Below are 22,891 nucleotides of genomic sequence, written 5' to 3'. Positions count from 1 at the left end.
CAATTTCCCCCCCCCCCCCCCCCCCCCCGTCATGATTAAAAGACTATTTTACCCTCCATCTCATATATAAAAACCAAAAAAAAAAAATTACCCACATTTTCAACCCAACCTTTGAAGATCTGAAAGATTCGAAACGCAAAAGTAAGTTCATTTTCGAAACTTTGCAATTTTTTGAAACTTTCGAAATGCATCCGTCGAAGATTTGGAAGATTCGATACACAAGAAAGTTTCGAAAGTTTCCTTGAATTTGAAATGTTCGAAATGCAATCCTCGAATATTTTGAAATCTTCGAAACAAGAAACTTTTGAAAGTTTCTTGAATTTGAAATCTTCGAAATGCAAGGCCAGGAAAAGTTTCGAAATGCCTGGAAAATGTTCGAAGTTGAGGGAAAGTTTCGAAGGTTCTAGGAAAGTTTCGAAACATACTTTCGAAAGTTTGGATCTGGGAAAGTTTCGAAACATAGTTTTATATATTATTTATAATTTTTTGAAACTAAATGGGAAATATTATTTATATATTGTTTATATATTATCTTGGGAAACATTATTTATATATTGTTACATTGATTTTTTATTGTTTATAATTTTTTTAATATTTATATATTTATATGTTGCAGTGCCTAGGACGAGAGGTGCATTCGGCCAAATTATTCGCAATATTATAGGTGGTGATAGAGGTGGTGATGGTGCAGAGAGAATTCCACCAACAACATCAAATAGACGACGAAACGAAGCAAATCGTCAAATTAGGCATCGTCGTCGAAGACAAGACATCCATGATGATGTCCCTGAGCCTCAGATGGAGGAGGATGTCTCTGAGCCTCAGTTGGAGGAGGATGTCCCTGAGCCTCAGATGGAACATGATATCCGTGAGCCTCAGATGGAGGAGGATGTCACTGAGCCTCAGATGGAGGACCATGTCCCTGAGCCTCAGTTGGAGGAGGATGTCCCTGAGCCTCAGATGGAACATGCTGATGATGCTGCATTAATTTAATAAACAACATTAAGCATTAATTTTACCTGTACCCAATGATTCTCGTTAACAAATCCAATTGCTAGTAAAGACTGCCCAAAGGTCTCTTTCGATGGTGATTTGTTTAGCGGGAAAAATGTCATATTCAGATTACGAGACAACGACACCAATATGACATTATATAGTGTTGCTATCACGTAACCCAAGTCTGGTAAAGACATCCACTTATCTTTTCCTTGAGCACCCAATTTTGATATTTTCAATGAGTTCCGCACTGATTCAACATTGTCATCAAAAACATTAGAATAAACATCTTTATGTAGACCAATCTCTTTATCCAATTGTGATCGAACTAAAGCCCAAGATTCTTCGGTCCAACCTAGCAATGCTGCAATTGCACGAAACCCACAATTTCCATCAGCCACAACATCTACTATGTCCTCAATATACGGACGTATATAAGTAGGAAATTGTGTCTTAAAAGAATGTTGAGATGATTGAGATTGTTGCCTTGCAGAACGTTGAGATGATTGAGATGGTTGCCTTGCCTTTGCAGATTCTTGAGAGGCATCAACATACTCCCAATATGAAGGATCACGAGGAGTATCAAATTCTTTTTTCTTTTTACCAGCTCCTTTGGTTCTCACTTTCTCTGGTGGTGCAAGTATTGATGTGGTATGTGGAAATACAACTTCACGCACCTTTGCCTTGAATATCCTTTGACTTATAATATCGTGTGTCTTCATGTACGCTTTCATTGCTTCCAACTCTTCAGAAAAGTCATAATCTGATAAAGATTCTTCATCCTCTAATTCATGTGCAATGCTTAACTGTTTCCAAAAATCATGAATGCTATCTAAAGGGATAGCATTACCATTTATCTGCAACTTAGCCAACTCACAAGCACATGGTAATCCATGAGTTGTTCTAATTGAACAACCACATTCTGTTTTGTTAGTGCCTACAATCTTCACCCTTTCCAACTGGTTATCAATTAATTTCATACACTTTCTTGATACACAGTGATGTAGATTTTGAAAAAATTGTGAATTATACCCGTGCTCAACATCCTTGATGGTTTTCTGAAAAGAAGACTGAATGATACATATTTGGTTCTTCAACATCATATTCACTGCATCCCAGCTTTTACACAAATCACCAAAACTAGTTTGAAGCATGTTTTTCAATCTCCAATGAGCAGACTCAACTCTACAAATAAATTAAATAACACAAATTAAAACAAATCACATAAACTAGTAAATCATGTTTGCTAAAACAACACAATTCATATTTTAAAAATACCTGTTAGATGTTGTGTTCCCCAAATGCATCACTCTATTGGTCCAAACGTTGACAAACCTTTCTTTGTAAGGTGTTAACCATGAATCTTTCACATAATCAACAAAAAGAATAATATCGGCACACAATATCTCAAATTGTTGCAAATGATGATCATACTCTTCCACACTAGTCGAATAGACAATCTTTTTCCATAAATCCATTACTTCTTCTTGTCTATCCTTTTTGACATATTGTTTGCATCTTGCCCCAACATTTTTTTCAATATGAAAACGACATAGCAAATGTATTGAAGTAGGAAACACAACACTAATCGCATTCATCATGGCAAGATCTCTATCAGTCACAATAACTTTAGAAATCAAAGACTCAGATTTGAACAACATTCGTACCTTCTCAAATGCCCATATGAAGTTATCTTGTGGCTCTTTTTCCAAATAAGCAAACCCAACTGAAAATGTCAAACTAGTAGAAGTGACACCGACTATTTCAAGTAATGGCAACCGATATCTGTTTGTTTTGTATGTGCTATCACATATCAAAACAAAATGAAATGTGTTTAACAACTTTATACAGTCAGGATGCGTCCAAAAAATATCTCTCAAAATATCAGAATTTTCCCGTCTTCTTGTCCAATGCACATAATTTTCTTGTTGTATTAACTTCAACAGATGCTGCATTTCTGTGTACGGACCTCTCAATGATGATCGATAAGTACTCCTTGCTTTATATATTTGACTGGGAATAGTGACATTGGTTTCATTTCTCACTTTCAAAGCATTTAGAATGAATCTGGGTGCAAGCTTATACTTTGTCATATCATTGACAAATTTCCTCTCTTCTTCGTTTAAACGCCCCAAATAGGAATGACCGGTTACAGTATCAAGTAATTCATGATTGTGTGTCCCACAACGAACACTAATTTTCCATCCTTCACCGACACTTAATGGTACACATCTGAGAGTAAATGGACAGTTTTCCTTATGAAAGCAAGTTACTGATTTTTTTGATTCTGATTTATATCTTCCACCTCTTTCGCATCCCAAAATCAATTTGTCTTTTCTTCCCCTAATTCTGTTTGCTTTATCTGATCGAATGGTAACAATTAAAATTCCATTTTGTCTTCCAATCGCTTTTGCCCATTCAAATACAGCTTCTCGAGAAGAAAATACCTGCAAAATACGTTTCAAATAAAACATTAACTATATAGCTATAAGAAAAATTTAATTGGTGATGATTCATCAGTAGTTATAATAATACCTGATCAGTGGTGAATTTTTCTGTAGAATCTATAACATTTTTTGAAGTAGAAACATCAACTCTACTCATACCTAATTTCAAAATTAGTAACAAATTTAATTAAAAATAATATTCTAAATATTGAATTTAAAAAAAAATTAAAAATAATTTCTAACATAAAATATTGAATTTAAAAAAAAAATAAAATACATTTCGAAACTTTCACTTATTGAAAAGTTCGAAATACATTTTGAAAGTCTTAAACTTTCGAATCAAACTTTCGAAACTTTTGTGAAAATGCAAACTTTCAAAGAACAAATTGCATTTCGAAGATTTGTAAGTTTCGAAACACCATTTCGAAAGTTTCATGAAATGCCAAATTTTCGAAGCATTACTCTATTTCGAAACTTTCAAATGCAAGAAAATATTCGAATACTGTCCATTTCGAAAATTTGGTGTTTATCCAAAGTTTCGAAAATTTGAATTTTTTTGAAATAAACTGCATTTCGAAGGTTTTAAAATAGCAAAAGTTTCGAGTAACTTATTAAAATTCATTTCGAAACTTTTAAACTTTCGAATCCAACATTTTTTTTCTAAATTTTCGAAAGTGGTGGGGTGTGAAATCTGAATGGTGATTTTTGGAATAATGTTATACTGTTTTACAGAGGGGTACTTTAGTCTTTAAAAAATACTAGGGGGGTGGCAGGTAAAATTGGGGGGGGTATTTTAGTCTCTATTGGTTTGAGGATATGTTACACTTTCAAAATAATTCAAAGGTTTAATTTTTTTTTCTAAATTTTAAATTAATATGTACATCAATTCGAAAAAAATCTCATCCAAATTTATTATTCCATGGAGAATTCAAATTAATAACAAATATTAAATTTAAAAAATATAAAAGGTGAGAAGAGAAATCTCAAAAAAAAAAAAAAAATAATAGCCCAAACATGTAAAACATTACAATTATAATAAGCCCATGTCTGTGGGTTGTATCTTAATAGGCCCTATTTTGCCACCCTATTTGAAAAAAAAAAGCCCAATTTCGTAACCCATCTAGGTTTGATATATGTTAGGGTTTATCAGAAATATAGTCGTCACATAGATACAGAGAGAGGGAGAGGGAGAAAGGGAGAGAGCGAGCGAGTTCAAGCTTCATCAAGATGGGTATGATTCATCTCCATCGTTCTTTCTCGATCTCTCAGTTCAATTCTCTACTGCGTGTTTGCATTTGTTCGAGCTCTAATGTGTCTTTTGTTGTTGTTTATCAACAGGTATTTCTAGGGATTCCATGCACAAGAGGCGTGCCACTGGTGGCAAGAAGAAGGCCTGGAGAAAGAAGAGAAAGTAATTCCCTTTCCTTTCAAAATTTATCAAATCGATTTTTAATTTCATTCATTATCTACTATAATGCGTTATCGCCCTGAAGTTGCTTTTGTTCAATGATTCGTGTGTTTTTATTTTGTCGCTAGTTTAATTGGTTTATTTGTTTATTTATTTTCGTTGATTTTAATGTTTTGTTGTTTGTGATGTTTTTGCTGATGTATTTTTGTGATGTTTTGGTCGATGATTACTGGTTTGCTTCAAGTTTATCTGTCAGATATCAGATCTAGCTTTCGTCAGTTTTGGATTTTACACTTTTCATTATTCAAGTATAGTTTTGTAAACTTAATTAATAAGTAATTCGCATTAAAGTCCTTTAGTACCAAAATCTGTTTGGTAAATGTTTTTCGTTGGTTGTTCTTATTCTGCTTTCTGGATAACTGGATGAGTTTGTCTTTCTTCTTTGCCACCCTGACCTGATTTGGTTGCTTAGAGTCAGTCTTATTATGCAATTCTGGAATTATTCATGCCATAGTTTCAATAATCTTTTTATATTATTATTATGCTATATTTCTAAGCTTTTTGGGGTATGAAGCTTGTCTTTTTTGTTTTGTTGGGAATGGATATTGATCAAATCACTAACAGAGGATGTTTACTAAGGGGTAAGTATTTATTTCTTCTATAATAAAGAAACTAAAGTAAACAGAGCTCTGCTGAGGGTTAATACTGAGATGGATATTCTATCTTGCCTGTTGCTGAATACAAATTAGTATGCTGGAACTAGTTGTTATTTTTTCATGTGAAATATGATTGTGATTTTTCTGTTGGCACTTTTTGATTGATCATAATTTTTATGTTGATAAATTAGTATTTTCTTTCTGTGATGATGTACTTACCCCAGTTAATTATTATTTAAGCTTATGATATTTGTGCTGGTTTTCTATAGGTACGAGCTTGGTCGTCAGCCAGCAAACACTAAATTATCAAGCAACAAGACAGTCAGGAGGATCCGTGTTCGAGGGGGTAATGTGAAGTGGAGAGCTCTTAGATTGGATACTGGTAACTTCTCATGGGGTAGTGAAGCAGTAACTCGCAAGACTCGTCTTCTGGATGTGGTTTACAATGCCTCAAATAACGAGCTTGTCCGAACACAGACTCTTGTTAAGGGTGCTATTGTCCAGGTGGATGCTGCACCATTCAAGCAGTGGTACCTTCAGCACTATGGTGTTGAAATTGGTAGAAAAAAGAAATCAGCTGCAGCCAAGAAGGATTCTGTAGAGGTGATAGTTTTGGAAACTTTCCTGTTATACACACTTATATACATTGTCCTATAGTATATTGCTTCATTTATATTTGTGGAAAGTGTTGTTAATTTGCATATCTCGTTTAGTTTTTGAAATGACTCCCTTTTCAAATATTTATGTAAGAAAAATATATCGTATTTTGTATGTTGAAATTGAAAGTAAGCGCTAGTCATATTCAAACATGTTTGCCTTTAAGGGTACTGTAATTAATCATTTTGTGGATTAATTGTCATGCATTCTACTGTGCAGTAATTGGCACTTCTTTCTAATCTGATGTGTTTTTTCTCAACCTTTAATATCTAATTTCCAGGAGGTTGAAGCCGCCACTGAAGAAGCCAAGAAAAGTAATCATGTGCAGAGGAAACTTGAGAACCGTCAAAAAGATCGTCAGCTAGATTCCCACATTGAAGAGCAGTTTGGTGGTGGTCGTTTGCTGGCCTGTATTTCATCTCGTCCTGGTCAATGTGGCAGGGCTGATGGGTATGCATAACTCTGCTTGTTTCAGACTATTTTGTGCTGAACTTCATATTTGTTTTATTGTTTACACTGGTTTTGTTTTTATTTTATTTCTGTAGGTACATCCTTGAAGGTAAGGAACTGGAATTTTACATGAAGAAGTTACAGAGGAAGAAGGGAAAGGGTGCTGCTTAATTGTAGTGTTTTCCGTCTTATATATGACTTCATTTGTTTTTAATAGTGCAACAATATTTGGTACCTTTCAAGTTGATGTCATTTGCTTTGGATGAGACAATGTTTATTGGACAACCTTTAGGTTGATGCCCTAAGACTTCTTTAGTGTCAAACCTTCACTAGTTTTGTGACAGTTTATAAAATTTTTTGTCTTAATTTATTCTTATTACTGAATATTATACTACTTCAGTCAACTGTTTTGCGATTTTTAGCTGGATTAATTTTGAATTGAGCAGTCAATTGGTCAGGCCTGATACATAAATAAGCCAGAAGAAGACTGACCTGCAAGTTTTTAATACTGGGCTAGCCATAATTGAGTACTTTTAAGACTGATAATTATTTTTTCAAAAAACAATGTTGCTTGAGTTTCGCTGCCCAATTGAACCAATTTTTAATATGGGCCAATTGATTTTTGCCAAAATAAACCCGATTTAAAGTAAGCCGCACCGTTGTGCTCGTTGATTTTGACAGCTCGGTTTTATTAGCTGTGTATGTCATATACAAATTGGTGACTAGGATTCGGGAGGTTCTTCCCCACTTTTTGTACATGATAAGGTGCATTTCAAAATGAAGAAAACATTTTGACCAAAATTAAAACACAGACATTATTCAATATAAGATTTTGTTCTAGCAAATTGATTTTGAAAGGATGTGTCAACATGTTTTTATTTAGATTGTTAATTTTCTTAAGCCTTAATTATTCATTTAATTTCTGCAATTTCACAATCTAGTTGTCCAAAAAACTTGTTGTCCTATATGTTATTGCCCTTTAAATAAAGTTATGTGGTACTATCTGGAAGAAGTTGAATACTTTTACATGAAGCTGAAGACTCTTGCATTCGAATGCAAAATAATTTTTTCTTTTGAGCCCGTTCCTCTTAAATAAAAGAACATAAAAATGCATACTTGTTCTAATACCTTTCATAAAACAGAAACAATTTTTTTTTTTTTTTTGCCTGAAAGACACAAGTTTGCAGAAGTTCTTGTTTTTGAAGTATTAGAGATGAGTACCACGGCACGATCTGTCCAACTCACTTTTGGATTCATCCCTTTCATTTACAGAATGAACTTCATATTTGTGCGCATGCTTGTAGTTTTTATGAGCACTTTGATTCAAGGGCAACCTTTTAATGTATTGAACCAATATGCTCTACAAAAGGACCACCATATTTTTGGATCCGTTTAATCATTTAAATGATCAAGATAACTATAATTAAAATGATAGGCAAATATTACACACCTAGTTAGGATTTTTTTTTGGTATGTGCTGCTTGTATAAAAGGATTTGGGTCATATTAACTAAATTAACTAAATTTATTCTAAATCCTTGCCGCCTCCTCCATCTAAACTTCATCTCTTCTTCTTCATTCACCAAAGACAGTGGTTTTGGGTCATTTTTGGTATGAAATCACTACTTATATTATTTTTTTCTTCGACGTAGATTTGTTTTCTTTTCGTATTTTTATGTGAGTTTGTCGTCTAGGTGCAACAATATTTAGTGTCTAGTCTATGTACGTTTTTGTTGGTTCGGATTGTCAAGTCAATCTTAATCCTTTACAAATTCAATCAATAATATTGACTTTATTAATGATACAAATTAAAAGACATGAGTATTTTAGACATTTTGATTTTCACATTTGTAGACAATTTGATTTTACCATTTTATGTTATTAACTTAATCGCATTAATTTTTTTTCTTATGCGTTTTCATCATTTTCGATTTTAATAATTTTAATTTATTTTGTTTTCGATATACTCTATTATGTTGAATGGATATCTCATTTTAATAAAAATAATAGAAATTGTATATTACTGTTTTATCATTGAAAACAATTGCTAGTGCATTTGCTACTCCAGTCTTTATTCTTTATTATAAGAAAATTTTTGGTGCGTTTTTTTGGTCTTTAAGAAAAATATACACATTTCAAGAAATATATTATAATTGCTACAATTTTTTTATACTCCTATTTAATGTGAGAAGTATGTTCACTAAAAGTCACATACAATTTTTGGTTGTCTCTGTTATATTCATGTTCATTCATACTAATGGATGGTCTAGAGAAGTCTATAAATTCCTCATAGCATATAGAAGCTGAGCACATAACTAGTGAAAAAAGGGAAGGGCCAAATAGTTTTTTCAATAAGTGTTATACAAGGCAAAATAAGATGCTCATCCCAAAACACCTATCAATGATACTACCACACCAACAAATGACTTTTCTTAGACAAATCTTCTTGGGAGATGGTCGAGCTTCCTAAAGACAAGAAAACGGTTAAATGTAAGTGGATTTTTTTCAGTGAAGTACAAGTCAAATGAAATAGTTGATAGATACAAGGTCATATTGGTTGCTAAGGGATACACCTAGACTTGTGGAATTGACTATCAAGAAACGCTTGCGGTTAATCTAGTCTGGTCGTTGAGGCAACTTGATGTGAAGAATGATTTTCTACACGATAATATTTTGGAACAGGTCTATATGGACCTCTTGGATTTACACCAAAATATGGTAAGGTGTGCAAATTGAATAGGATTTTGTATGAATTGAAGCAATCACCAAAAGCATGGTTTGAGAAGTTTAGTCATTCTTTGAAGAAATATGAATTAAAGCAAGCTATGGAAAATAAGACACTATTTTACAAGAGAGTTGATACTAATGTTACCCTTCTTATTGTTGACATTGTCGATTGTCGATATGATTGTCATAGGTAGTAACCTCCCTGAGATAGGGGAGCTTCAAGACTATTTGGCCATAGAATTTGAAATGAAGGACTTGGGAGATTTGAAAATACTTCCTTGGCATTGAAGTATCTAAATTTAAGCATGCTTTTTCTCTTTCAAAACGAAAGTATGCATTGGATCTTTTGGCTAAAACAACTAACTTGGCTTGTCAACCGATGGATACACTAATTGAAGTGAACATTCCTGATCAAATTTCAGCAAATAAAAAAGGATATCAAAGGTTGGTTAGAAAGTTAATCTATCTAACTCACACATGATATATCATATGTGGTCGGTCTAGTGAGCAAAACATGATTCTAGTGAATCATATATTGGCTTATCTTAACTCAAATTAGTGCATTTTAACCTTGTTACATCGTCGATATTAGATTGGTTGTTATACATTCAATGTAATAAGTTAGACGGTAACAAATTTGTTAATATGATAAACTTTGTTAGATCAGTTCTAATTGAACTGTTCTAACAGACACATTAAAAAAATAAAACTACACAAAAAAAAATTGTGGTAAATTTGTTATTATAGTAAATTTTATTAGATCTGTTCTAACTAAACTGATTTTACATATTAAAAATAAAAATAAAAACTGCACAAAAAAAGCTATGGTAAATTTATTATTATAGTAAATTTTGTTAGATCTGTTCTAATTGAACTGTTCTAACATATACAGAATAAGAAATCACGCGCGAACCCTCTCATTTTTCATCTTCATCCTTCCTTCTGCAAACCCACAAATTAGTCACCCGCGAATCCAAACCCATTTTTCATCCTTCAACTTTCGTTTTTCATCAAACCCATCCACAAATTAAAGACGCACATCTTACCCGTGAAAACGTTTTCATCCTTCCACATTTAACCTTCATCCTTTAGTGAAAACGTGAATCGTGAATCAAACGCAGCTTTCAGCCTTCATTGCCTGCGACGAGTTGGTCCGGCGCAACATTTTCTACTTCAGCACCGACAACGTTTTCTTTGTCTTCCTGTTCCATCTATCAAGGAGAATTTCCGTCGAGAAGTGTCAATTTCTTTCACTATCGAGAAGTGTTTGTTGCTTTCTCCGGTAATTTTTTAATAATTTTTGTTTGTTACTCAACAATCTAAAATTATTTCATTGTTAATTATTCTTATTATTAATCTTTAATTGATGGAGAAATTTGAAGGAGGAATTTCTCCATAAGTGATGGTGAAATTTGAGAAGTGATGATGCCTAAAAAACTATGAAAGTGATGGAGAAATTTGAGTAGTAGTAGTTACCCCAATTTTCAATCATCCTTTAAAACTGCATGCTATGTGTTTGTGATATTGTCTCTGTTAATAATAAGTCTAATGCTATAATTTCTTAAACACATTTGTCAATTTGAGTTTGTCATTTGTGTTGGTTGTTGCTTAATGTGTTCATACTCTTATGTTTGAAACTGTAAAATATATCTACTATTATAATGTATTCGTGCATATTGTTTAAATGGGTGAAGGAAATATTTTGTGCAAAACAGTTTAATATATATGTATGGTGATCTAAGCTGTAACACTTAATATTTTGTGTAAAACCCTTCTCATAAATTTTAGACAGGAAAAACATTTTCAAATAAATAATAACAGACATGGTTGAAAAATGATATGAGAATTAAGGTAGCTATACTTATAATCAACCAACCAACCAATATTTGGAGATGCACATTCGTATAACATTAAATTAATTTATGTTTTTTAATAAATGCTTTTGGGTGTGAAAAGTTATTTACGTGTTACAATGGGATGAGTTGAAGTCTTTTGAATTCATGCAAGTGCCTTTCCAACCGGCTAGTATAGGATCCATTCCCTTGTTTGAAAAACTTGCTGCTTCTAGCCATATCCCTGAATATATTTATTGCTTACTATGAATCTATGTTTTTATCTACATTTCTTTTTTTTATATCAATACTTAAATACTCCTAAGTTTTAACCAACATATTACAAACAATATTAATCACATACTAATTAGTCTAACCACACTAATTATTTTAATTAACAATTAGTTCATCTAATTAGTCTAATTAACTAACATTGTATCTTATAATACCTGTGTCTAGTAAGCCAATTACAACGTTGGATGATGAAGAAGAATCATAGTGAGTGTTGATTTTGACATGAGTTTGTAAGTTGAGGAAATTCCATGAACGTATTATGTGAAGGTTGAGAATTAAGGTAGCTGTACTTATAACAGAAATCATGATTTGGAAAGTCAACAACAACACTCCCATATGGTAATAATAATAATTTAAGCAAAAGTAGTTGGTGGGAGATTAGTATGTAATTTTTTGGCAAGATTGTGCTTATTGTTATGCATCCAAACCTTGATCACTCTTCTTCTAACTCCAATCTCTTGGCTACAATGACGGTGGTTCCACCGCCGTCAATGCTGAGAATGCGTTTTTTGTTGGTGTCTTTACAATGAGAAAGCCATTTGGAAGGAGAAAACAACAAGCACTTCTCGATAGTGAAAGAAATTGACACTTCTCGACGGAAGTGCTCCTTGATAGATGGAAGAGGAAGACAAAGAAAACGCGTCGTCGGTGCTGAAGTAGAAAAATGTTGCGCCAGACCAACTCGTCGCCGGCAATGAAGGTTGAAAGCTGCGTTCGATTCACGTTTTCATTGAAAGATGAAGGTTAAATGTGGAAGGATGAAAACGTTTTCATGGGTAAGATGCGCGTGTTTAATTTGTGGCTGAGTTTGACGAAGAACGAAGGTTGAAGGATGAAAAATGAGTTTGGATTTGCGGGTGACTAATTTGTGGGTTTGTAGAACAAAGGATGAATATGAAAAATGAGAGGGTTCGCGCGTAATTTCTTATTCTTTAGTTAATTTAGGGAATTTTTTTGTTGTTGTAAAAGGCTTGTTATATCGATCTAACAAAACAGATCTAACAAAATTTGTAATAATAACAAATTTGCCACTGTCTTTTTTTTCTTGTGTAGTCTTTTTTTTAATGTATATGTTAGAACAGTTCAATTAGAACAGATCTAACAAAATTTACTATAATAATAAATTTACCATAGTTTTTTTGTGTGTGCAGTTTTTATTTTTATTTTTAATGTATGTTAGACCAGTTCAATTAGAACAGATCTAATAAAATTTACTATAATAACAAATTTACCACAATTTTTTATTTGTTTTGTGTAGTTTTATTTTTTTAATGTGTCTGTTAGAACAGTTCAATTAGAACAGATCTAATAAAGTTTATCATAATAACAAATTTGCCACTGTCTTGCTTATTACATTGGAGGTATAACAACTGATCTAATATATATCGACGATGTAACAAGGTTAAAATGCACCTGTATATATATATATATATATAGGCATATGAAATAGTATACAGATTCAACAAGTTTTTTCAATTAATTTCATAAGCTATAAGAAGATCTCTTGTTGGTAGTCGATCGACTAATTAAGTAGTAACGCAAAACATAAATTGCGACCTTTGATGAAAATGAACACATACAATAATTTAAAGACTTTATAAATATCGCTGTTATTTTCATGACCATATTGTATATATATAAAATATTTATTTCTGTGAGTATAATTAGAAGTCTTTGTGATTTTTGTAATTTTTATTCTTCTTACTTTAGGAACTGTGGGAGTTATACACTGAAATTTAATAAATTTCACTAACAATTGGCAAAGTTATTACGCTACGTTATGAATGTGATATGCTGAAAAATATACAATGGACTGACCTTATCAGGGTCAAGCTAGAAATTTATCATCCACTCATTATCATAAATTAAGTACATGCTTGTACAGTTTACTGACTTTGTTATTCAATTTTTTTCTCGATGAGTTGTATCGTAGGTGCACTCTAGACATAGTCCAAGTCCACAAACTTAATTAATATTGAGATGAATGTTTTTCTTTTTAAAGGGCAAAGCCCAAAAAACAAACTAAACAGCTAGTGGAACCTAGCCTTACAAACCTCTCATAAATTATACAAAATAATTTTATAGACCTCAATTGGGGGAGATTCTAGAACAATACAATTGTTATTGTCTAAAAAAACTAAAATTAACAAGTCAATCAACTTTTATATTTCTCTTTCACTAAATATGTTAGATCTAACATTCCAATTAAGAATAAAAAATATTTAATGCCTCAAACCAAAATAGAAACTCTCCAATCTAATTTTCAATTTCTTGTAATTATGTCGATCAAAACTTTAAAAACACTTTTTTCCAATAACATGAAAGAAACTGTGAACAAATTAAGGTAAAATCTCTTGACATGGATGTTCTATATGACCTAAGAATTACTTTAGTAATCTTACACTAAAATTTAGACCCAATTTCAATTTAGACTTCTAAATCTAAATCTGATATCGGTTAGGTACATGGGTCTAATGCTATATATGTCTAGATAAATCTTAATATTTATAATATATGAACGATGGTTAAGCTTGTCAACGGTTTGAAGAGCCACGTAAATCTTCTACAAATTTACAAGTTGAGACATACATCCCCCCTACTATAAAATTGTCACCTACATATATGCAACGATTTGTGTTTCTACGAGCAGCTAGAGTAAAATATATACATTGCTGTAAGTCACATTTGACAATGCTATGCACGGTTTTCAATTAACCACATCGACACGTTTCCTTTTTTATCAATTGAATTATGGCTTTCAAACAATTTGTAATTCAACAACAAAATTGAAATATAGAAAACACTATCTCTGTCTATAAGAGATCCTTTGATCAATGAAAAATATAAAGAAAAGTAACTTTTATATTAAATTTATTAATAACATATATTCTATTTCTAAAATTATCTTTTAATTATTAAAAAAGAGAAATAGTTCATCTTTTAAATTTTTACATTAAATTAGGAGTATTTTGAGAAAAAATAATTGATATTTCTTGTAATTTGAAGATAGAGTAAAGACTCATTTTGGTTCTTGAGAAATTTTGAGAGATCCAATTTAGTCATTGAGAAAAATAAAAATATTTTTTAGTCCATAAGAAAAATAAACGGGTCAATTTAGTCCATGATAAATTTTAAAAGTCCCGTCCCTAAAAAAATTAAAAATACATTTTAGTCCTTAAGAAAAATAAACCGGGACAATTTAGTTATTCGCTCAATTTAGGAAAAAAATAAATCCTAGTGTTATTTCATTTAGAGAAACTACAAGTCTAGAAACCCTTTTGATTCCATAGTGGTATGCGATTCTAAATGTGTGACTTCTGTCGTCTCTGTCGTTTGTTCCATAAACTGCATTTTCTTCTTCATTCTCACGTTTTTCTTCTCCAGTCTCGTGTTTTTGAAGGTGTGTTATTGTTCTTCGTGCTCGCATTTTTGAAGATGCGATTTCATGTACTTTTCATGAAAGATACCGTTGTGCTTTACTTTTGGATATTATAGGCGCTGCCTTTTAAATTATATTATATTTTAGTAAATTTTTTGTTTTATGGATTAAATTGTCTATTTTTAATTATTGTCAGTGACCTAATTATTTTTTTAATTTATTTATAGAAATTACACGTGGGTGAATCAAATTGATGAGTCATCAGACAAATTAGCAACAAAAAAAAAAAAAAATTCAATTTTCTAACTCTTGATCACATAAGATTAATTTGGTCCGATTTATTTTTCTTTAAAACTAAAAAATTATTTTTTATTTTTCTCAATGATTAAAATCGGTCTTTAAGAATTTCTCAGAGAACAATGTTCTCCTTTATCTCATGGAGAGGAGTTTCATATGCTAAGAGAGTGTGGAATAAAATTGCCACAAGATGGGGGATAATCAATTAAGTTTGGTATACACTTTTCAATTAATCCATCTATTCTTTTTAACCTCCACTCCTCTATGAAATCCTACTCTCATATTAGGTTAACTCAGACTTCTAGAACCTGAGTTAGGCTTCAAATCACTTATGATTAGGCCACTATAATTTCGACCCGAGCGAGGAATACTATGACAGTCCACAACCTCCAAGCATGAGGTTGAAAGGTTGAAATGCTTAAGCTTATATGATCTCGAGCGAGATTCCATTGACTTCACAGACTTTAACGTTTGTGTAGCATGCATTAAAGGAAAACAGACTAAAGATAAGAAATTAGGCGCATATAGAGCTACAGACGTCTTAGAATTGATACATACGGACATCTGTGGGCCATTTCCAACTCCTTCTTGGAATGGTCAATAATATTTTATATCATTCATAGACGATTATTCTAGATATGCCTACCTTTACCTAATTCACGAAAAGTCCCAATCAATAGACGTGTTCAAATCCTTTAAGGCAGAAGTTGAGAATCAACTTAATAAGAGAATTAAAAAGGTCAAATCTGATCGTGGTGGTGAATACTACGACATATATGACGGTTCAGGTGAACAACGTCCAAGACCATTTGCCAAATACCTAGAGGAATGTGGAATCGTCCCACAATACACTATGCCGGGGTCACCCAACATGAATGGTGTAGCTGAAAGACGAAACAGGACTCTTAAGGATATGGTAAGGAGTATGATTTGTCATTCCACCTTGCCAGAGTCACTCTGGGGAGAGGCATTAAAAACAGCAGCATACATTCTTAATAGAGTACCAACTAAGGCAGCGGCTAAAGCACATTATGAGCTTTGGATTGGGCGTAAGCCTAGCCTGATGCACTTTCCTGTTTGGGGATGTCCAGCTGAGGCAAGGCCTTATAGGCCGAATGAAAAGAAATTTGAACCTCGAACAATGAGCAGCTATTTTATAGGGTACTCAGAAAAATCAAGGGGCTATAAATTTTATGATCCTAATTTGAGAACAATTTTTGAGACGGGAACGACAACGTTCTTTGAGGATATTGAGTTTGGGGGGAAGATTAAGGTTAAAGATTTTGTCTTTGAGGAAGAATCGGTAACAATTCCAGAACTGATTCTTCCACCAATTGACTTTCCCATTATTGAACAAACTCAAGATGATCTGGTTGTTCAGGAAGAACAAAATCCAGATCAAATTCAAGATCCTCAAGAACAAGTGCCTCAAGAGCCAGCTCCATTGCGGAGATCCACTAGAGAAAGGAAAAATGCTATTTCGGATGATTATGTAGTATTTATCAATGAGGTAGAGGAAAATGTTGGCATGACGGAAGACGACCCGGTCAACTTTCATCAAGCCATGCAAGATTCTCGTTCAGATAAGTGGATCGAAGCAATGAATGAGGAGTACAAGTCTATGCAAGAAAATTCAGTTTGGGAACTTATCCCATTACCTGAAGGAGTGAAACCCATTGGTTGCAAAGGGATTTTTTAAACCAAGCGGGATTCCAATGGTAATGTGGAGAGCTATAAGGCCCGTCTTGTAGCTAAGGGTTATACTCAAAAGGAAGGGATTGATTATAAAGAGACTTTCTCTCCGGTTTCATCGAAGGACTCTTTACGAATAATCTTGGCTCTTGTTGCTCACTTTAATTTGGAGCTTCATCAAATGGATGTAAAAACAACTTTTCTCAATGGCGACATTGATGAGACGATCTATATGGTGCAGCCAGAAAACTTTGTGTTGGGAGACCCAAAGAATATGGTGTGCAAACTAAGAAAATCAATTTATGGGCTAAAACAAGCTTCTCGTCAATGGTACCACAAATTTCATCAAGTGATTCTCTCATTTGGTTTTGAGATGAATACAGTTGATGATTGTGTGTATCATAAGTTCAGTGGGAGCAGACATATTTTCCTGGTCTTGTATGTTGATGACATACTGCTTGCCACTAACGATATAGGCATGTTGCACGAAACTAAGAAATTTCTATCAAAGCATTTTGAGATGAAAGATCTTGGTGACGCCTCTTTTGTATTAGGAATTCAGATACACCGAGACAGATCTCGAGGTATTCTTGGATTGTCACAAAAGAGCTATATCGATAAGGTTCTCAAAAGGTTTGGGTTACAGGATTGCAAACCAGGGGACACCCCAGTTGCTAAGGGAGACAAGTTTAGTCTCAAACAGTGCCCTAAGGGAAGTTTGGAAATTCAAGAAATGCAAAAGATCCCTTATGCTTCAGCTGTAGGGAGTCTTATGTATGCCCAAGTATGTACGCGTCCAGACATAGCGTTCATAGTAGGGATTTTAGGCAGATATTTAAGCAATCCAGGTCTTGACCATTGGAAAGCAGCCAAGAGGGTCATGAGATATTTGAAGAGAACAAGAAACTACATGCTCACATATAGGAGGTCAGACCAGTTAGAGATCACTGGGTACTCTGACTCGGATTTTGCGGGATGCCAAGACAGCTTAAGATCAACTTCAGGCTATGTCTTTCTGTTAGCTGGTGGAGCAGTTTCTTGGCGTAGTGCCAAGCAAGGTCTTACTGCTTCATCAACCATGGCAGCAGAATTCGTAGCAATTCATGAGGCATCTGACCAGGGCATTTGGCTGAGAAATTTTGTCACGGGGCTGCAAATAGTTGAAGGGATTGAAAGACCACTCAAGTTGTATTGTGACAATAGATCAGCAGTCCTGTATTCTAACAATAATAGGAGCTCAACCAAGTCAAAGCACATTGACATTAAGTTCCTAGTTGTTAAAGAGAAGGTACAAAGTGGACAGATATCCATAGAACACTTAAGGACAAACTCCATGATTGCGGATCCACTCACTAAAGGTCTACCACCCAAGGTCTTTCATGAGCATACTGCTCACATGGGTGTGCTACAGTTTGAGGAATCTTGATTTTAGTGGGAGTTTCGTCCATTATGTAATTCATGTTCTATGTTTAATTGTAAAGTACAAGTACATTGTATTTGGACTTTCTGATCAGAAATAAAGTTTAAAGTATTCAGTTTTTGGTTACTTTGTACATTTAAGTTATGGTATGATCTCATTCGATAAAGTAGGACCAGTTGAAAATTGACATGCATTGACCAACTTCATGTAATTTTCATGCTACACTTTTCATAATGGGTCTATGTCATTTAGTTGTGTCAGTACGGGTGATCATTGATGGGTTTAGTTATGCTTATTATGACGAAAGATTGTAAGATCGTAAGATTTATGGGTCACATATGTAATTAATTAATAAAGTGTGTTAGGGTCATTATATAATTAGCCAATAAACTAGGGGTCAAATAATATATAATAGTTTATGGCTAAAGAGCATAATAGTTATGAAAATTAATAGTGTAGATACCAAGCAGTTTCTAATTTAATGAGGGGCTGAATTGGAAATACTGCAATTTGGGATATAACTAATAATAGTTATATATAGGGGTAATGGTCCCCAAGGCAAACACAACAAGACTATTCAGTTTCAAAACCCTAAAGGAGAAAACTCTATGGTTCTCTCTATCCCCATCAAGAGAGCAAAGTCTTCAGGGTGTTTTGCTGAGGAAGATCACCCAACCCATTGGCTCTATCATCATCATCCCAGGATTTCATCAATGGCAATTCCCACAGGTACGCTTCCGCCCTTGGTTATTCATCATGTAATTGGCATGGATAGTTAACATAAACGACTCTATCTTCTTGTTTTGATGAGGTATCTTTCATATCCTTTACTTTAATATTTTCTTCCCATGGTAATTCTTAAAGTGTTGATTAATATTGACAAAAAAAGGAAGCTAATTAACAAAAGGTGAAGATGACATTGTTCTAGAACCCTGTAGGGATGGGGATCCAATTTGCCTTTCTCGTCTTAGGGTGTTGTTCCCAAATCGACTTACAAGTATGCTCGTATTTTCAATATTTTAAAGCTAGAACCACCTTTTATCGAGTTTGAGTGCAACATTATGCGTGTTTTAACCATTGCTCCTTCCTAACTCCACCCCAATAGTTGGGATTTTATTAGGGCCTTTCAAATAATGTGTAAATGTTTGAACATACACCTTACTATTGGTAATGCAAAAGTAATTTTAGCTACAATTCTCTGGTTGATGAATTGATGATAAAAAAAAAAATAAAATAAAGAACAATAATCCTCTAACTGAATTTGCTAAATGTGCATATTAAGATAGAAGACAAAAAATTTATATTAATAACTATCTATTTTAAGGTAGCATAAATTACAAATTAGAGATAATAGTTTAAGTGTTTTTAAACTTGAAGAATATTATTACCTAATAAACAAGTAATTATATGTTTACTAATAGAAAAAGTTATAATATAGGAATAAGAAGTATTGCAATATGCATATGACAATCTAAAGTTCGAATCAAAGCATTAGATAGAGACAAAAAAATTTAAGTCAATGATTGTCCCTCTAAAGACGAAAGAAAAAAGTGCTACAATAATTATATGCCTCTGACTAAAACTTATCTTAATCCTTTGATTGAAAGATCAAAAGAAGAAAGCTCTAAGTGAAGTATCTGATAAAGTCTATGTTCTAGTACATGTTAGATCATCTGAATAACAAAGAAATGATAATTTATTAAACAAGTTCAGAGTGTATCTAAAGAATTTGTTTTTGACTCTAATGAATGCACTCTCAAACACGTCTCTGGTGATTCTGTTAATACAAGCAATAATCTGAGTGTTCTACCTCTGATAAGTGTGTCAGGAAAAATGATAGTCTGCCTCTGATTAGTGTGTCTGTCTCAGATAAGTATGTCAAGCAAAATGATGGTCTACCTCTAATCATTTTGACAAACACTATATTGTCTGACTCTAATGAAAGTCAATGCTTTAAAAAATCAATGATCTGAATAGTCAACACTCTAAAGAAGACAAATCTGTTTATCATCTGGTCAACATCTTGAATCTGTTAAACTGTCTGAAAGTTTGTGTAACATCCTCTAAGATGTGCCCTCTTAAAATTGAAGATATCATAATCAATCATGAAGATATATATGGATACATCTTAAAGAATGGCATGTCTTAAATTGTGATTGAAGATGTACAAAGGTAATATTCTCAATGAAAACTTTTTCTCTTTATTTAAGAAGAACTTGCTCAAGTAATAGTGTAGGTGAGAGAAGAATGAAAGAGAAAACGTGTTAAGAAGAAACTTTGAAAAAGTCAAATACACGTCAAAAGAAAGTATGAATGATAAATTTTCTGAATAGAGAGTTATTAGAATTGATGTAAACAATTGAAAGTGTTTTCACACACTTGTACTGATATATAACTTGATATGTAACTTCCTTTTAATTATAGTTAGAATCCTAAAAAAAAAATTAATGTCAATTCATACACCAACTAGAACTAATGTAAATTAGTTCGATAGTGGTAACAACTCTCTCACCGCTAAGAGGTACCTAAAAAGATACAACAACACTCATGAACATCAATCGTAGGTTGCCAACAAGTTGAAAATGGATTATGATGATAACAACCTTTAAAGGCTAGAGAAAAATACTCAAAGCCTGAAGCGACATAGTAAAGAATACTTGTATGTTATTAATTGAAATCGTGGACTAAGTCCTCGACTGCGCTGAGGAAAAATCTCTTTATAAAGGGAGGACTAGATGTAGCGATAGTCTGTTGTGAACTGGTATAAAAATATCTAGGTTTCCTTTATCTTTTTATGTTCCTCTCATCTTATCTCTTTACAATTCAACCTTATTCTGAATAAACTTGTTTTATAAGAGTATGTCGAATGTTTTGATAAATAAAATTTTATGTAAAGAAGTTGAAGTATCGTTAAGAAATGGAAAAACACAATTGAAACCCCCTTTCTTGTGTTTTCCAACACCTTAACCTGTTGGGATATTTTTTGTTTCCATACTATTAAGGGGTTGATAAATGAAATTGGTTGTTCCTTTGTGGCATTACCAATAATGGTATTTTAGACTCTTAATGTTCTTTTTATAAAGGTTTCAAAAATAAGTTTTTCAAGATTTGGGGGAGTGATCCACATCCTAAAATTCTTTTGGATGTTCATGGTGGGGATAGGTATCCACTTTACTGGGTTATTGATCATGTTTCTGTTAAGGGTTTGATCCTTGAAAACTTAGTGAAATAGAGCGAGAAAATGTTGAGTTTTTAGAGCATTTAGTTCCCATAACTTGCAAGGATCTAATTGATAATGAATTTGATTGCAATGGTCTTGAGGGCTTATTGCGTAGTGCATTTACATTTGCACCTTCTTCTTTGTTTTAATTTCTTCAAATTAATTTTAGTAGAATTGTTTCATGAATGATGTTTCCTAAAAATAACATGAATTTAGATAATATTCGAAGAGGGCAACCAACAAGAAGGTTGCTCAACCTACTACCAGTTCATAACAATCTCTGTCTTTTCTAGTTGTTCAGAATTAAAATATCAAACTATCAGCTCCTTGTGGGATACAAGATGTTCAATGCTTCTCAAGTTGTCAAGGAGTGTCTTGAATATCCCTGAGACAGAGACAACAATTTGGTTCAAGGACTAGGTCTTCAAGGGCTTGTTCAATAGTTACTACTTGTGGTCTCAATATGACATTTTTGGGAAAAACAGAGAAAATCAAGTTCAAGGCAGTCGAACAATTGGAGAACAAGTTCAGCTAGGACTCGAACTTGGATAAATAGGAATTAACCAATGTTAAGGGAAATATTAAGGTGGCTTCCAATTGTTTGTTTACAATTGATAACGAGGCAAAGAGATGGAAGAAGGTAGTGGAGGATGACAAGTAAACCCTTTGATCTCGTGAATCTGAAGTCATTGACGAGGTGAAGAAACTTGGGACAATAATAATAGAAGAAAAAAGTATATGTTACATAGAAAATATCACCATGAATACATTGAGCATAAAACTTAGTAACATAGATTTAATAAAAACAATTATAGATGTTTCTCAATCACGTTGATGTGCTAAGCATGAAAAATTCTTTCGATAAACTATACCTCAATTTAATAAAATACTATTTCTTTGTAAGCTATACTCAAATTCCTCTAGCCTCAAATCTTTCGAACAATTTAAGCCACTAGACATGAATAATCTAATGACTTAAAGTCTACATAACAAAAAAGTCATAAAGACTACTTTGGTTTTACCCAATGCTCTTTACTTGAATAACCTCTTTTGGTAAGATTGTATATAATTAAGTCTGTAAATGGTGCGCCACTTACCATCGCTTACCCATTGTTTTCATCACACATAGATGAAGAATTTATCTAGCTAGAGTGAACCATATATATACATATATATCATAACATACGAGTAATAATTTATTCCATTCAAACAATTGAACATGCGCTTAATATAAGAATTTACGAGTATGTATATATATATATATATATATATATACACAGACACCATGCATTAGCATCAAACTGTAAAAAAAAAGTGTTATAGTTCAGCTTTCAAACAAAATTAGTTTTAGACGAAACTCATCTATATAACTCAGATTATCGTATTCTAAAGTCAATAACATTTTATAATAATTTTA

At 32.9% G+C, this 22,891-nt stretch overlaps 2 protein-coding genes across 2 annotated transcripts; one reads left to right on the top strand and one right to left on the bottom strand.

Annotated features, from left to right (window-relative positions):
• Window positions 1-989: 989 nt before the first annotated feature.
• Window positions 990-3,953, bottom strand: LOC140919795 (uncharacterized). The gene is made up of 4 exons (XM_073366441.1): window positions 3,947-3,953; window positions 3,532-3,560; window positions 2,275-3,443; window positions 990-2,181 (listed from the first exon to the last, which is right to left on the bottom strand). Exons 1-4 carry the CDS (start codon window positions 3,951-3,953, stop codon window positions 990-992), a joined length of 2,397 nt encoding a protein of 798 aa, XP_073222542.1.
• Window positions 3,954-4,536: 583 nt separating this feature from the next.
• LOC101504338 (small ribosomal subunit protein eS8-like) lies at window positions 4,537-6,980 on the top strand. The gene is made up of 5 exons (XM_004492209.4): window positions 4,537-4,674; window positions 4,782-4,854; window positions 5,777-6,110; window positions 6,445-6,614; window positions 6,710-6,980. Exons 1-5 carry the CDS (start codon window positions 4,671-4,673, stop codon window positions 6,783-6,785), a joined length of 657 nt encoding a protein of 218 aa, XP_004492266.1. The 5' UTR covers window positions 4,537-4,670; the 3' UTR covers window positions 6,786-6,980.
• The last annotated feature ends 15,911 nt before the right edge of the window (window positions 6,981-22,891 follow it).

This window comes from Cicer arietinum, chromosome 3, assembly GCF_000331145.2.
Source record: "Cicer arietinum cultivar CDC Frontier isolate Library 1 chromosome 3, Cicar.CDCFrontier_v2.0, whole genome shotgun sequence".
NCBI classification, from domain to species: domain Eukaryota; kingdom Viridiplantae; phylum Streptophyta; class Magnoliopsida; order Fabales; family Fabaceae; genus Cicer; species Cicer arietinum.
This window is presented reverse-complemented; position numbering and strand designations above follow the sequence as displayed.

What these genes read in the sequence shown, in the direction of transcription:
- LOC140919795 (XM_073366441.1), bottom strand. An exon ending in AAAAATTCACCACTGATCAG is followed by an intron (nt 3,444 to 3,531) that starts GTATTATTATAA and finishes CGTATTTTGCAG; the next exon opens with GTATTTTCTTCTCGAGAAGC. An exon ending in GGGAACACAACATCTAACAG is followed by an intron (nt 2,182 to 2,274) that starts GTATTTTTAAAA and finishes ATTTATTTGTAG; the next exon opens with AGTTGAGTCTGCTCATTGGA.
- LOC101504338 (XM_004492209.4), top strand. An exon ending in GCCTGGAGAAAGAAGAGAAA is followed by an intron (nt 4,855 to 5,776) that starts GTAATTCCCTTT and finishes GGTTTTCTATAG; the next exon opens with GTACGAGCTTGGTCGTCAGC. An exon ending in CCAAGAAGGATTCTGTAGAG is followed by an intron (nt 6,111 to 6,444) that starts GTGATAGTTTTG and finishes TCTAATTTCCAG; the next exon opens with GAGGTTGAAGCCGCCACTGA.